General features: G+C 39.4%; 1 protein-coding gene across 2 annotated transcripts in view; it reads left to right on the top strand.

The window, feature by feature from the left end:
• Positions 1 to 15013, top strand: part of Azin1 (antizyme inhibitor 1) — a 31057-nt gene extending 16044 nt beyond the window's left edge. For both annotated transcript variants that reach the window (XM_038343006.2, XM_038343007.2), the window contains 10 exons: positions 1205 to 1398; positions 2461 to 2634; positions 4699 to 4871; positions 6418 to 6552; positions 7965 to 8046; positions 9056 to 9130; positions 9754 to 9916; positions 10899 to 11014; positions 11523 to 11737; positions 12699 to 15013. In XM_038343006.2, the coding sequence (XP_038198934.1) occupies positions 1297 to 1398; positions 2461 to 2634; positions 4699 to 4871; positions 6418 to 6552; positions 7965 to 8046; positions 9056 to 9130; positions 9754 to 9916; positions 10899 to 11014; positions 11523 to 11737; positions 12699 to 12810 (1347 nt within the window). In that variant the 5' untranslated portion in view covers positions 1205 to 1296 and the 3' untranslated portion in view covers positions 12811 to 15013. The remainder of the gene's footprint in view (positions 1 to 1204; positions 1399 to 2460; positions 2635 to 4698; positions 4872 to 6417; positions 6553 to 7964; positions 8047 to 9055; positions 9131 to 9753; positions 9917 to 10898; positions 11015 to 11522; positions 11738 to 12698) is intronic.
• Positions 15014 to 16371: the final 1358 nt, after the last annotated feature.

The following is a 16371-nucleotide window of genomic DNA, read 5'->3' as shown; positions in this document are numbered from 1 at the left end:
GCATTTTAGACAGTTCAGTGTTAGAGAGCAATTGCACGTGCACATACAAACATACACATGTTGTGTGTTTTATTATTTAGACAAGGGTCTCTTAGGCTGGCTTCACTTTTTAAGTGGTTGAGGAAGAACTTTAGGATCCTGTTACTGTTACCTCTCGAATGCTGGGGCTTGTCACTAAAAAAAAAAAAGTTACTAAATGACATCACTCAAAACCCAGGGGGATTGGTCCCTGTTGAAATAATTTCACCAAGTCACATGTACCTTATAAGTGACCTACATAGCTATAAGAGGACCATTTAGCTTAAAGGTGCAACTTAGACAGCTGCAGGGTGTCCCTTACCTGTAATTGTTCCTTTCGTCTACGTGTGCAAGTTTTTGTGAAAGTGTCTCATTGTTTGTACAGTCTGGGCTAGCCTGAAACTCATGGTAATCATTCTTACCTTGGACTCCAAGTGCCCAAGTGCTGGAATTACTAACATGCACTACAAGCCCAAGTGTCTAGAATTTTATTAGAATATAAGTATCTGTACTTTGTTTGAGACAGGGTCTCTACATAGCTTTGGCTGTACTGGAACTCACTGTGGCTACAAGTATCCATACTTACTTTACAGTGTTAGGTCATATAACATTATTTTAGTAAGTTGTATTGAACTTACTTTAAATGTTTTATCTGCATTTTTGTGGTAATGGGAGATAAGAATTTAAGTAGCCAACTCTATCCTTGAACTCTTGATCCTTACTGTCTCCACCTCATAGTGCTGGGTTTATATGCCTGTATATCTGTCCTTTTTTGTGTGTGTAGACATGTGTGGTTGTGTAGATCAGATGTCAACACTAGGTATCTTGCTCAGTCATTTCCCGTTTTCGTCTTTGAGATAAGCTCTCTTTCTAAATGCAGAGCTTACCCCTTAGTTAGAGTGACTGCTGCCCCAGCGTTAGGATTGCTTGCGTCTGTTATTGCAGCGGGCATTGCAGTGGGTGTTGGAGATGAGGCTTCAGGCTCTGGTGCTTACCTAGCAGGCACCGTACTGACTAGGCCGTCTCCCAACTTCGTTTAACTTACTTTAAAATAGTATTGAAGGTCCAGTGGGTCACAGACTCCTCACAAAATCAAACTCTTGGCAGTTTTAGTGACTCACTCTTAATACACCACATCTTAATTATGGAAATAATGCGGAATTCAATCTAACTTCTATTTTGACAGTTTGTTGCATATTCTAAGGACCCGACATAGGCTTCGTGGCCCGTCTTGTTTTTCCTGGTTTATGACTTTCGGCTTTGTGGAATACGGCTGAGATGAAAGGCTTTATTGACGATGCAGACTACTCGGTCGGCCTGTTGGATGAAGGGACAAACCTTGGCGACGTCATTGATAACTATGTTTATGAACATACCCTGGTAAGTGTGCGATCATGTTTCCAAACTTGAAAACTAAGATTATTGGTTGTGTTTCTCAGACATTGGTCTAATAAAATGACTTTGTCCAGTTAATTTTTGCAGCTTTATTTTTATACGTTTTTGCCTACGTATGTTGATAGAATTTGATCACTTACTGTGGTTTATGATCTACTTTCCCAGCACACTGCTACAGAACCCTGTTTATTAACACATGAAGTCATTTGTTTTCATTTGATTGTTTCCATTTATTTACGTGAATAGTGTGGCAAAGTTTTGTTACTTTTTTTGTTTGTTTTTTTGTTTGGTTTATTTTGTTTTTTCAAGACACATTTTCTCTGTGGGACAGTCCTGACTGTCCTGGAACTCACCTGCTGCTGCTTCCTGAGTGCTGGGATTAAAGGCATGTGCCATCACTACCCAGCAGGATTTTGTTCCTTTGTGAAAGATAGATTTCAGCAAACTTGGAGAATACAGAGTTTTAAAGTTGCTCTAGTTTTCAGTAAAAGTACCAGCCAGGCAGTGTAATCTCAGCACTTCCGAGGCTGGCAGATCTCTGAGCTCAAGGCTAGCCTGGTCTATGGAGTGAGTTCCAGGACAGCCAGTACTGTTAACACAGAGAAACCCTGTCTTGAAGAACCAAAAAAAAAGATCAGGGGGAGGGGGAGGGAGGAGGGAAGGGGAGAGCGAGAACCTTCACACATATGACCAAGTCTCCTAGCAAAAGTCACTTGTTTGTCTTTGTCATGGTGCTTGTGGGGAAGTGGCACTTGATGATGCTAGGAACTCCTGAAAACAAAAGCATTCATTATCACCCTATTGTTAGGGACTCTTAATCAAATCTCGATGGCATTAGTTACTTGTTTTCTCAGGTCAGGTAGAAAGAAGCACCACTTCCATTCTGTTTGACATTTAATGTCATGGAGTAGTTAATGAAGACTCTACCCTTAACTACTTAATTAAATGCAGTGGGTATCTTTTCGGTGGTGCGTTTTTTTGTTTTTTGTTTTTTTGTTTTGTTTTGTTTTTTGTTTTTTTTAAATCTTTTCTCTTTATCCTTCACAGACAGGAAAAAATGCTTTTTTTGTGGGGGATCTTGGGAAGATCGTGAGGAAGCACAGTCAGTGGCAGAATGTGGTGGCTCAAATAAAGCCATTTTACACAGTGAAGTGCAACTCCGCCCCGGCTGTGCTGGAGATCCTGGCAGCTCTTGGAACTGGATTTGCTTGTTCCAGCAAAGTAGGTGTTTCTCCTTTCCACCAATAGTAGCATTTTAAAATTGCTAACTGCTCTAGCTACATTCACCAGTAGATCAAATGTAAGAAGTTTGATGTTGGGTTTTTAAGCAACTATTTAAAGGGTTTCTATTGAAGTGAAGAGACTCCATGACCCCGGCAGCTCTTAGGATAACATTTAATTGTGGTGGCTTACTTACTGTTCAGAGGTATAATCTCCATGGTGGAACATGGCAGTGTGCAGGCAGACATGGTTGCTTGCTATTTCTTGATCAGAATGCAGTAGGAAGTGGGCTGTCTCACCGGGCGTGGCTTGGGCATATTTGAGACCTCAAAGCTCTCCTCCGCAGTGACATACTTCCTCTGCACCTCCTAATAGTGCCACTCCCTTTTATTTTCAAACCATCATGGGCATTAGACAATAGCCTATTAATTTTTCAGCCATGTTGATGAAAGGGATGTTACATTATGAACTTTGGAGAAACTTCCTTAATTAATCAAGAACTTTTAAAGTTTTTTTATTATGTAATATTTTTGTCTATGTATGTATCTGTCACGTTGCTTGCCTGGACTTTGGCTTAGTGTATGCATTGTTTGAGAGCTGATTCTAACTGTAAGGAAAAGAATTAGCTTCTATCAAGTCTTGCTTTCTGATCAGGTGTCATTCATCAGAACTCTTTGGGAAGAGTTTTACATATAGCATCAATGCATTTGTAGCTTTTTTAGCATCTGATCATTATTAACTCCTGATAATGTTCAGTCAGTCTAAGTCTTAGTTGTTAGAGGCTAAAAGTGAGTGTTAGGTTCTCTAGAAGTAGAGTTCTGGAAGAGTGTAAGAAGGCTGGGACTCACATCTCGGTCCTCTTCGAGAATAGCAGTGTTTCTATAGCTGACTGTGATGTTTGATTCCTTTGATCCCAGATTTTTGAGACAGATCACTCTCAAGGCTGGTCTTAGCAGCATAGTGAGTTTGAGCCAATGTGTGTGTGGGGGTGAAACCCTGTTTCAGAACAAAGTTTCTTCATTCTTAGGCTGTCTTCTCTTTCTCTTTTTGTACTTTTCTTTTGAAACAGGATCTGTAGTTCAAGCTTGTTTTAAAACTCCTTATGTCACTGACGATGGCTTTGAATTTCTGTTCCTCTTGCTTCGACTCCCCAGGTTCTAGGGACAGATATGGGCTGCCACATCCAATTTATATGGTTCTGTGGATCAGACCCAGGGCTTCAAACATGTTAATTAACCAAACACTCTGTAACACCTGAGCTACATCCACAGTCCTTTTCTAAGATACTTCTGACTATAGTAAATATTTGTAAACTATGAGATTTAGGTGGGGCTGGAGATGGCGGTTAATAGTGCTTTTACAGAGAAACCTGAGTTTGATCCCCAACACCTGGCAGCCCACAATTACCTAGTCCGGGAGATCCAGTGGATCTGCCTTCTGTGGACACTCTACTCGCCACAAGCTCATACACACTAAATCATTTTGTTTTAGATTTGAATGTGTTTATGTGTGGGAGTTTGCAAGTCCCGTAGTGCACTTGTGGGAGTAAAAAAAGAAACTCTTGGGATAGGTTCTTTTGTTCTGTGTGGGTTCAGGGGATTTAACTTGGGTAATCGGACTTGGTGACATGTGCCCCATGTATGCTGAGCTGTCTCATTGGTCTGTTTTTTTTGTTGTTGTTGTTGTTGTGGTTTTTTTTTTTTTTTTTTTTTTTTTTTTTTTTTTTTTTTTTTGAGGCACAGTTTCTCTGTAGCTTTGGAGCCTGTCCTGGAACTATTTTTTGTAGACCTGGCTGGCCTCGAACTCACAGATCGTCTGCCTCTGCCTCCCAAGTACTGGGATTGATTAAAGGCATGCGGCACCACCATCTGGCCCTGTTTGTTTTTTTAAAACACAGGGTAGAGAAGCTAAATGTGAATTCTGTAACATATTGGTTTAACCAACTGTCTAGAAGGCATGTGGTCCTGGTTTCAGTCCTCAGCATTGGCAGGAGAACTAGGATAAGGTACTTAAAGTGATTTAAAATTTAATGTTAAATAAATGATAGCGTTAAATCTTTTACAGAATGAAATGGCTCTAGTGCAAGAATTGGGTGTATCTCCGGAAAACATTATTTACACAAGTCCTTGTAAGCAAGTGTCTCAGATAAAGTATGCAGCAAAAGTTGGAATAAATATCATGACATGTGACAATGAAATTGAATTAAAGAAAATTGCAAGGAATCACCCAAATGCCAAGTAAGTGTGTACCTAAGTGCTTGAACATGTTGTCACTGATTAGTATTAGAGTTCAGCCCCCAGAGAGGGGGGTGCATTAATGGCAGAGCCAGTGGTATCTATTGCAACTTCACCTTATTTAGAATCTGTGAAAAATGCTAACAGCATTTTATGTTCTGCCTACTTTTGATCCTTTTTTATGGACTTGAGAAACAGTGAAGCATTCTGGGATATGACTTATTAGCTCATGGAAGAAAATTTGGTGTGGTCATCAAATTAAGGCCATAGCTATATGTGTTCCTGAAAGTTTATATATCGTTTGTCTAACTCAGTGGTTCTCAGACTGTAGGTCACGACCCCTTGGAGTGCGTTGTCAAACAGCCTTTCACGGGTGCATTATAATTCATAATAGTAAAGTTACAGTTATGAAGAGGCAATGAAATTAGTAGTTGGGGATCACTACAACATGAAACTATATTAAAGGGTCACAGCATTAGGAAGCTTAACCACTGGTCTAACTTGGTAGCTTTAGTGGTGTTCAGGCATTTATTGCCTTGAAAACCTTTGGATAAAGGCCTTTGGGGAAAATTATAGAGAAACCCTATGCCCTGTGATCTCCAAGGGACGGACTTTGGCTTAGTGTATGCATTGTTTGACAGCTGATTCTAACTGTAAGGAAAAGAATTAGCTTCTAGCCGGGCGGTGGTGGCGCACGCCTTTAATCCCAGAGGCAGGCGGATCTCTGTGAGTTCGAGGCCAGCCTGGTCTACAAGAGCTAGCTCCAGGACAGGCTCTAAAAAAAAAAAAAAAAAAAAAAAAAAAAGCTGCAGAGAAACCCTGTCTCGAAAAACCAAAAAAAAAAAGAAAGAATTAGCTTCTATCAAGTCTTGCTTTCTGATCAGGTGTCATTCATCAGAACTCCTTGGGAAGAGTTTTACATATAGCATCAATGCATTTGTAGCTTTTTTGGCATCTGATCATTATTAACTCCTGATAATGTTCAGTCAGTCTAAGTCTTAGTTGTTAGTGGTTGAAAAAGAAATGAATCAGGGATGGTGTTGGGATAATGCATTCAGTGACTAAAATGTCTAGCTTTTTCCATTAGAAACCTAGGGTCTAAGAGATTTGTTTTAAGGATTAGCTAGCTAGAAAAATCTGGAAACTTTGATAATTAGAAAAAAAAACCTGCTATTTTTATGGAAAGACCTTGATGGCATTGCTGTTCGATTTAGTCTTTTTTGTGGATTCATGAACTGAATGACTTCATTTGGAAGTAATGTCATCTTTCATTACAGAGCCCAACTGACAATCTTGCTGCTACAACAGAGTTTTAACTTGCTGCATTTTCCAAAATCCCATCCGTGCAAGCGTCATGCTGTAGGCCCTAATTGCTAGTTTTTTCTCTATACAGGATTGTTTTTCATTAGGTTCACTTGATTCATCCATCCATCGCTGGATTTGGGAACACTGGCAACATAATCAACACACTTCCTACAATCTTCAGGCTTCACATATGCTGATGATGATGTAAACCAACTCTGCCCCAATCATCTTCCCCTTCTCTTAGGGTCTTACTACACATTGCAACAGAGGATGATATTGGAGGTGAAGATAGTAACATGAAGTTTGGCACTACACTGAAGAATTGTAGGCATCTTTTGGAATGTGCCAAGGAACTTGATGTCCAAATAATTGGGGTTAAGTGAGTATTTATGGTTTTTTTTTGTTTTGTTTTGTTTCAGTAAGAAAAGAATAAACATGTCTTTTCTTTGATTCCTTCTTTAGACAAGGTCTTTCTGTATAGTCTTGGAGCTAGCTCTACAGCTGTGTAGACCCAGCTGTCCTCAGCTCAAAAAGATCTGCCTGCCTTTGCCCCTTGAGTGCTGAGATTAAAGGCATGCACCACCACTGACCAGCTAAACATCTTTTCTATACTGTTTAGTAAGGTTGCATCTCCTTCCTCCTGTTGAAGTGACAAGCTAGCACAGGGTAGTGAAATCTGCACTGCATCCCATCTCGACACTCACTGTCTTTCACTGATTTTCTTTCTCAAGTGTCAGGGTCGTTGATGTATGTAGCACCAGCTAAATCGCCTTTTAATTTGAATGGGAAGAATTTACTCCTGATTCTAATGCTTGTTAAAATGGCATTCAGCTTATAAGTTGTAGGTTTAATTTTGTTTCTGTTTCTAATGATTTCTTTTTCTCTCACTCCCTCGTTGGCACTTAAGTAAGTCAGACTTTGAAATCGGGTATAGTGGTGCCTACAATCCCAGCATTCAGGAATTAGAGAGAGTGGAAGAAGGCTTATAGGTTTAAGGCCAGCTCTGTCTAGAAGAGACCTTGTCTTTAAAAACCAAAAACGGGAAAAAAATGAGCTTTATCTTTTTATTTTTCTGCTTGAGGAAACCAAGACTTAAGTCGGTTGTTCATTTAGGTTTTGCTTTGTCTGTGCTGGTCTAGAACTCTTAAGTCAGGTGGCTCAGTATTCAAATGAAGGAGGTTTGTAATGTCAGTTGATTGGTTCTTGTTACTTTCTGTATACATAAAGGAAGCCATGCTTTAGATCTATGGCTTCCAAATAACCATACAGAGACTTATTATGAATGCTTGGCCACTAGCTTATTAACTAGCTCTTACATCTTAAATTAACCTGTATTTCTTACTTACGCTCTACCACGTGGCAGTACATTTTTCAGTATGGCATGTTTATCTTGCTTCTCTCTGAGCCTCCTGGCTCACTCTCCTCCTTACACTATCCATAGAAGTGTCATTACTCACAGTGGGCTTACAGTGGTACCCAGAGACAATGCGCATATGCAGTCTGATGGAGGCAGTTCCTCACTTGAGTTATCCTTTCCTAGGTAACTCTAGTTTGTGTCAGATTAAAGCAAACAAAAACAACTAGCCAGCAGTCACTGAATGATGCTTTAGTATAAATGGTATTGTCCAAACACAGCGTCATAGCATTGAGCAGTTAGAGTCTGCTCTGGCGTCAGATACTTGGTAAGGGTAAAATGCACTCAGCAGTGTCATTACCTCGTGATAGTTGAGAGGAATTGCAGAAAGTGCTTCAGAGCCACGCTGCTTTAAATTACTACCTTATTTCTTTCAGATTCCATGTTTCAAGTGCTTGCAAAGAATATCAAGTATATGTACATGCTCTCTCTGATGCTCGGTGTGTGTTTGACATGGCTGTAAGTTCTCGAATTATTATCTTTAAACCAGGGTGTTATTTCAGAATCATTTTCAAGTAGTTACTGTTTAAAATTAGTACAGCACACACATGATTTTTTTCCTGTTCTTTCTGTTGTTGTTTTCTTTTTTCTTTCTTCTTCTTTTTTTTTTTTTTTCCCCAAGACAAGGTTTCTCTGTAGCTTTGGAGCCTGTCCTGGAACTAGCTCTTGTAGACCAGGCTGGCTTTGAACTCAAAGAGATCTGACTGCCTCTGTGCCCCCCCGTCCAATGCTGGGAGCACCACCACCACCCAGCTCACGTGAATTTTTTTTTTAAAAATTTAGGTTTTGTGTTGCTTGTATGTATATAAGTGCACCATGTTCATACCTGGTGCCCATGGAGATCAGAACAGGGTGTTGGAGCTCCTGGAACTAGTGTTAAGGATGTTTTAAGCTGGGAACTGAACCCAGGTTCTCTACAATAATGACAAGTGCTCTTAATCATTGAGCCATTTCTTCAGGACTGCATACTGAATTTTATTATATTTTTGGTTGAGACAGGGTTTTGTGTCCTGTAGACCAACCTGCTCTGTAGACCAGGCTGGCCTCGAACTCAGAGATCTGCCTGCCTCTGCTTCTGAAATTAAAAGTGTGTACCACCACATCTGGCTTCCTGATTTTATTAATAGAAAGATTAAAGGTTCCACACAGTAGTACTTCCTATTATATAAGTGGGCAAAAGATTGAAGAATAGAGAGAGCACAGGCAAGGATGAGGAGACAAAATACATATAACATTTATCTGTTCCTGAGTTTGATAGCAGAAATCTGCTGGTAGCTTGAGTACTCAGGAGACTGAGGCAAGACGGTCAATATGCAGCCATAAAGAGAAACAAAACGATAAGAAAACAGCAATTGGTTTCACTGTAGAGGTCAGGAATATTTACCTACCTAGGAAGAAGAGGTTTTTTGTTATTAATTTTTTATTGTTTGCATTATAATTTGGAAACATGAAGGTTTTTTGTCTCTAGGGAGAATTTGGCTTTACAATGAACATGCTAGACATTGGTGGAGGCTTCACAGGAACTGAAATTCAGCTGGAAGAGGTAAACTTTCTGGGGTGGCTAACGAAAGCGGGAAGAACCTTCTTTCTTTGGTGCATGATTGGTGGGCGTACATGGACCAGAATTTTTATAATAGCACTACCTAAAGCCTGTCTGCAACCGAGCTACTCTAAATCTGGAATTCTGTGAACCCCATCAAATCCCAAAGTAGACTCCCACTTGTTGGATTTATGACGTGCTAGGCATCAGATTCAGTCTCAAGCTAGGCAAGTGTGCCACCACTGCACTATACTGTAGCCCACAGAAAGTGTTGTTTGAGTTGTGTTTTATGTGTTGGATGTCACGTGAGCTTCCAGCATATCACTCTTGCCTTTATTCTGCAGTGTCTGGAAACTGAACTGAAATTTATTCCTCTATCAGCAATCAGGCACAGTATTAGTATTGATGTGGGTTTTGTTTTTGTTTTTTGTTTTTTTTTTTTTTAATTAATGCTGTTGTAATTATTGCCAAAAAAATAAAAAAAGGTGATGTAAAAGCTTGCCTCATCGAAGATACCTGTTAAGTAGTCAGGCTTGTCCTTCAATTGGAATTGTTTAGTTTCTTAGTTAAGAGCTAGACGTCTGTGATCAGTATTGAAACTTAAGCCTGTAATTTAAAACCCATAGGTTAATCATGTTATCAGTCCTCTGCTGGATGTTTACTTCCCGGAAGGATCTGGCATTCAGATAATTTCAGAGCCTGGAAGCTACTATGTGTCTTCTGCGTTTACACTTGCAGTTAATATTATTGCTAAGAAAGTTGTTGAAAATGATAAACTTTCCTCTGGAGGTAAGTTACAAAGTTTATATCTGATGTTTTGGATAAAACTTACACCACGTGATTTTTTTTACCCTAAAAGCCAGGGTTTTGTTGTGATTTCCAGTGCATTCCTCCTGTCTCAGAAGGAGAATCTGCCTTGTATTTTGATACAGAGCCAAAGTATTCTTTAAATCCATCTTTAAGTCATACCAACAAAATTGTCCTGTGTCATTGTAGAATACAGTTTGCATGAATAAGACCATTTTTTTTCCACTATGGAATAATCTTTAGTCCATAGAAAAATTGATTTCCCTGCTTGGTCGGTTTGGTTTGGTTTGGTTTGGTTTGTTTTTTTGATGCTTCATCTTGGTGGGCTTCATTCCAGAGTTTTGGAATATTCTGTGTATTTCATTTAGGAAGTGTATGCTAATGGTCTGTTCTAATATGGTTCTGTTGTTTGGGCTTGGTGGCGGATACATGACTGGCATTTTTACCCACATGGGTATGTGTTTGCCTAAGAGGCTAGAGGTGTGGGATCCCCTGGATGGAGCTGGAGTCATGGTCAGTTGTGAGCTGCCTTTCAAGTGCTGAATTTTGGATCCTCTGGAAGAGCAAACAGCATATGCTCTCAGCTGCTGAGCCATCTCTCCAGCCCTCTGGGCTTTGCTTTTATTTATTTAGAAACCAGTACTTACTCTTGAAGCACAGGCTGTGTAGCTAAGAATTTGCCTGTGTGAGATTCTGGGATTGCTGACATGAACCCCAGCAATTGACCTCAGTTTATTTTCAGTTCTGATGCATCTAGATTCTGGGCCCATTGTCTTTCTAGTCTCAAGACTATCTATCCAGTCATTTTTTTCCACGGAACCCTCCCTGGTTTATTTTCCTGGAGGGTAGAGTTTCAAACCCAAGGAAGGGATATTGTTTGTATAGAGAGTAGAATTGCTATGTGCTGAGTAAGGTGCACTCGTGTTGGTTTAAATTAATCTTCCTCTCTACTATTTAATTTCAGTCGAAAAAAATGGGAGTGATGAGCCAGCCTTCGTGTATTACATGAACGATGGTGTTTATGGTTCTTTTGCGAGTAAACTTTCTGAGGACTTAAATACCATTCCAGAGGTTCACAAGGCAAGTTTGTTTGTTTTTCCAAAATGTCTTGGGCAGTATAAAAAAAAAAAATACAAAAACTAGCGTGCAAAGGTGACTTAGTGGGTAAAGGCATTAAGCCATGGGACCCACGTGGCAACAAAAGAGAACTGATCATGCAGGTTGTCCTCTGACCACGCACTCACACTAAGAAATAAATTGTAAATTTTTTTTTTAAAAAAGGGTTTTTAGTGCAATGTATTGGTACAGCTCATTCATTTGCATGTCCTGGATTCAGTCGGCAAGAATCCTGCCTTCTTAAATCTTGGTTATTATAATATTTATCATGTTTTGAACTGTTTTTCTAGGATTCATATTCTGGTCTCCTCTTCAATTTATTTTCTAACTATGGAGTTCATAGTAACAGTTGAGACTTAATGCCTGACCCTCAATCTCCCATAGATAAAGAGATCTAAAAAACTGAAATTGCCTTTTATTTATCTTCAGATTAAGTACCTGAAAGAATTTGGTAACTTTTCTTTCCCTGCAGAAACACAAGGAAGATGAGCCTCTGTTTACAAGCAGCCTTTGGGGTCCGTCCTGTGATGAGCTCGATCAGATTGTAGAGAGCTGTCTTCTTCCTGAGCTAAATGTGGGAGACTGGCTTATCTTTGATAACATGGGAGCAGATTCTTTCCACGAACCATCTGCTTTTAATGATTTTCAAAGGCCAGCTATTTATTATATGATGTCATTCAGTGATTGGTAAGGTGATTTTATTTTATTTAAAAGCAGATGGAATATTGGAAGTGGCATTTTAGATTTGTTAATACCTTCAGAAGAACATTTCATGAAATTTCATACTGTGATATAGATAAAGGTGATAGTTTCCTTTTTTTGTTTGAGACAGGGTCCCTTACATAATCCTGGCTGTCCTGGAACTTGATATTTACACTAGGCTGGCCTTGAACTCACTGTTGCCTCTCCAGGATTAAATCACTAGTAATCGTTCCATTTATTTATTTATTCATTCATTCATTCATTCATTCATTTATTTATTTATTGGTTTTTCGAGACAGCTCTGGCTATCCTAGAACTCACTCTGTAGACCAGGCTGGCCTTTTACTTACAGAGATCCACCAGCCTCTGCATCCCTAGTGCTGGGATTAAAGGTGTGCGTCACCACCGCCTGGCAATAGTGTATTCAGCCCTTGCATTAAAAGTAGAAAAATCTTGGGCTGCCACATAGGCTCGAACACCTGAGTTGGGAAATAGAGGGGTAAGAAAGAAACTCCCTCCCTCCCTCCCTCCCTCCCTTACTTTTCTTTCTTTCATTGTTTTTTATGTATTTTATTTATTTGTTTGTTTGTTTATTTATTGTTTTTCAAGACGGGTTTTGCTGTAGTTTTAGAGCCTGTCCTGGAACTAGCTCTTGTAGACCAGGCTGGCCTCAAACTCACAGAGATCTGCCTGCCTCTGCCTCCCAAGTGCTGGGATTAAAGGTGTGTGCCACCGCCGCCCGGCTCAGACTCCATTTCTCTAGGCATCCAAACCCCCTTTCTGTCTAACACGGGTTTCAGAGATTAAACTTATTATCAGGCTTACAAGGCAAGCACCTTTACCATCTCCCTGGCCCAAAAACATACTTTTATAGGAGGAACTTGTTTTGTTGTATTGTGTGATTTTATAAATATTTAAATCCCGATTTTTGCATTTTTCTTAACAGGTATGAGATGCAAGATGCTGGAATTACTTCAGATGCAATGATGAAAAACTTCTTCTTTGCGCCCTCTTGCATTCAGCTGAGCCAAGAAGACAGCTTTTCCACTGAAGCTTAAACAGGCATTAACGCTTCTTTAGATCTGAAGTCGCAGGTTAAGCTTGTCTGGTCTACATTCCAGTGTGGGGAATATTCAATCAATCTTTATTCTGTTAATTATCTTGGAAACAAATTCATAGTAATAGCTATTTGGGACCAGACAAAATCAGCTTTCATCTATAATTCATTGGGGGTAAGAGGGATTTAGATAATGTATCCAGATTTAAACATATCAGTTTGACCCACCCCTTAAGCGTTTAAAATAAAATATGCAACAAAATGGATGACTTAGTGGAGATGGAAGCCCATGTGGGTTCCCCATCAAATCGTTTACATACAAGTACACAGTTTTATAATAAGGATTCCTGTTAAAAAGTCTTGTAAAGTTGATGTCTTTCACCCAGATATATCACATGTGAGTGGAAGACCAGTGTGACTTCATTAGATACGTTTAGTGTATTTAGAATGTGTAAATTTGTGCTTTGAACTGTAGTTTAATAAATGTAAAATTGCATCATAGTGTTTGTTGTATTTGACCTAATGTAACCCGTGTATGATTGCAATAAAACTTTGTGTAGATTTTACTGTTTTTCAGGCTAAAACTTTGGGAAAGGGGCTAGCTAGAAAGGTAGTTTTGAAGTAGTCGTGTGTGTGGCCTGTTTTAAGAGTTGGTTTTCTTTATAGCCCATTTAAGTTTGGTTTAGCTCAGTACACTTTTAGTTATTTAATTAGTAATTTAAGTAAAGTGTTTGATAAATCATTGTGGAGCTGAGATTATGGAGAGTTGATGTGCAGTAAGCATGATGTTTAACAATTTAACACCAAAAAATGTTAGTCCTGCATAAACCAATTGTCATGATAGTTGTTTCTGTACAGATAGGATGCTTAGCGTACTTTAGTAAACCTTGGAGTTACAGATCTTTCAGCTGATAGAGAAGATTTTATTAAACACTGAAAACTTGGTGGGGAGGGGAATGAGACTGCATAGGACTGCAGGACCCTAACCTTACAGAAGGGCTATGTCTTATTTCCAGAATCCTGAGGCCCTTTCGCACAGACATTTATATGCAGAGGGCTTTGGGGTGGTGAAGCACACTTTCTTCAATTTCTCACTTGTAATGGAGGGGTTATTGTTTTTGGGTTAATTTTGTTGTTATTGTTGTCGTTATTGGTTTGAACCTGACCCTTTAGTTTGTTATTTCCCATTTGTTCAGCTTAGTAATTGTTTTCGTACTAAAGCTTGGTGGTGGTGGGGAGGGAGTTAGTGTCACTAACCTGACACTGTTCACTGCTGGTGTGTTAGTCCTAGGTCTCAGAATCACAATAGCAATGAGACAGCTTACAAGGGTCCCTTTTCCTCACTCTGCTCACAAGTGGAATTCCTGTCCCCAAGAGGAAATGTGACTTCACTTTGGTGCCAAGGACAGAAAATTCCACCTGTGCTACATAGGGGGTTTGGGACGCCTTAAAGAGCCGGTTCTCACACCTTGATTTCAAGGTGGAAAGAAATTGATCATGAATCTCTAATTTCAATCTCAAACCAGTAGGTGCTTAATGTTTTTGATTTGACAATTGCCCACTTGAATATCATGGGTTCTATTAATTATACTAAGAACTAAGAACCCCAGTCCATTGTCATCCATACCCTTGGACTTTTTTCCAAGGTGTAATAAGGGGTCTTATTCAAAATTCCAAGCTACCATGTAACTTTGAACTAACAAGGAGGGGAAATTGTTTCTTACCTCATTTGTATTATGCATTGTTGTGGTCCAGAAATGCCAAAACTTTGAAAGGATGGTGCAGCTTGAGTCCTTGGCTTGATTGTACAGGCTTGAGCTTTGTGGCCTATCAGTTTGCCATCTGCATAGGAGAGCGGTTGTATGTAAAACAGCCCAAAGTTGCAAATCTCACATATGAATGATAGGTAAGCTTAAGAGTGTCTGTATTGTATTTGAAGACTGTTTGCCATAAATCTAAAGTTAACCTATGTATTTCAATTTGGAATGCTTAAAATAATTAATGTAAAATCTTTTTTATATGATATTGTAATCAGTTCAAAATTTAATTGAAAATATAAAACCCAAATGATTTCTATATATAGTAAATTGAACTGTAAAGGTGACTTGTGTGTGATTCTGAATACACAGATAAAATGTTTTTATTCCTCATGCTTTACTTTGATGGCTTCTATCATGAAATAGACGTGAAATTTTATGAATTAATTTTGTGTACATTGCCCACGTTCTTTCAGAATCTATTAAAAGTAAAGTGATCTTGGAATTGCCTAGCACAATGAAGGTTTTGATGAGTTGGGTATTCATGGGGCCACCTTTTTAGACTGGGAGGTGAGTCACTCACTCACTGTTCAGTATAAATTTAGATTTAAGAAATCATAATTATTAAACTGTGTTGACCTGCTGAAATTCAAATCAACACTTCAGTTGCTTGTTGCTGTGTAGCCTGATAGAGAAACCAGAAGGATACATTAGGTTTAAACAGTTTTGTTTAGGTAATAGGCTGAGCATTAAAAGAGGTAGACTGGCTTCATCCTGCCTGATTCCAACCCTGCTTCTGCATTTGCTCTTCCAGCAGAGGCTAGACACCTTACTTCTCTGTATGGATAGTACTGTGCACAGGAGCTGGCAGGTCTAAGGGTAATTAGGGGCCTGGTCACTGGGGATTATACTTGCTTTGTCTGGCAAATGGTTGCAAATGACAGAAGTCAAACTTCCTGTTTGTTTCAGCCTACGGTACATTGCTGCCTTGTATTTAAATTAGATGAACTAGCATTAAGTTACAGTGTTAGCTAAAACCATGTAGCTGGGAGTTGTCTGAAGTTGCAGGAGTTCGTACAGTGCAGCTCCATAGTGAGGATGGGCCTATCCAGGAATTAAGACTGTTGGGTAGAGTTTGGGTTTCTGTTTGACATTGTAGCTCAACCTGGCCTAAAAACCACTATGTAGCTTCAAACCTAGCAGTTCTGCCTTGGCCATCCTGAGTGATGGGCTGGCAGAAGGTGCACACTGCCAAACCCGGGGGGGACGGGACTGCATTTGCTAGAGGCCAGTGTTTTGTATTTTGGTTTGCTTGTTTGTTTTAAAAGTCTTAGGCTAACTAGCTTTAACTACAGCTGTTTTCCTCTGATTGAACTAGTTGTCTTTGAAGAAATTACTGTAAAAACCAGGCTAGAAGGCCCAGTTTCTGGGATATTTTCTTAGCTCTAAATTTCAAGCCTTTTTATCCTTAAAAACAAAACCATCTGATCTCAGTAAATTTCCCAGACTGACCTTGAACTCCTGGCTCAGGCCTGGAAGCAGTATTAGAAGTAATTAGTACCTTTCCTGTTAGAGGGTGTTTCTCTGATATCTCAAATATTAAGAATCTGAGTGGGTTTTAAAGAATTAAAAAGGCATAAGTATAATTTATAAACTAAAATCTTCTCTGGCAAATGAATTGGTGAACAATGTGTCATTGCTGTGAAGTCTGCTGGTTACCAGCTCTCCTTATATCTTGCCTGCCTGGAGGATAATGGGCCATCTGGCAACATTCTTGAAGCCCAGCAGGGTAAGAGGGTTGGTTG

The sequence above is a fragment of the Arvicola amphibius genome, chromosome 9 (assembly GCF_903992535.2).
Source record: "Arvicola amphibius chromosome 9, mArvAmp1.2, whole genome shotgun sequence".
Taxonomy (NCBI): Eukaryota; Metazoa; Chordata; class Mammalia; order Rodentia; family Cricetidae; genus Arvicola; species Arvicola amphibius.
The sequence above is the reverse complement of the archived record's forward strand: the minus strand, read 5'-3'. Positions and strand labels throughout refer to the sequence as shown.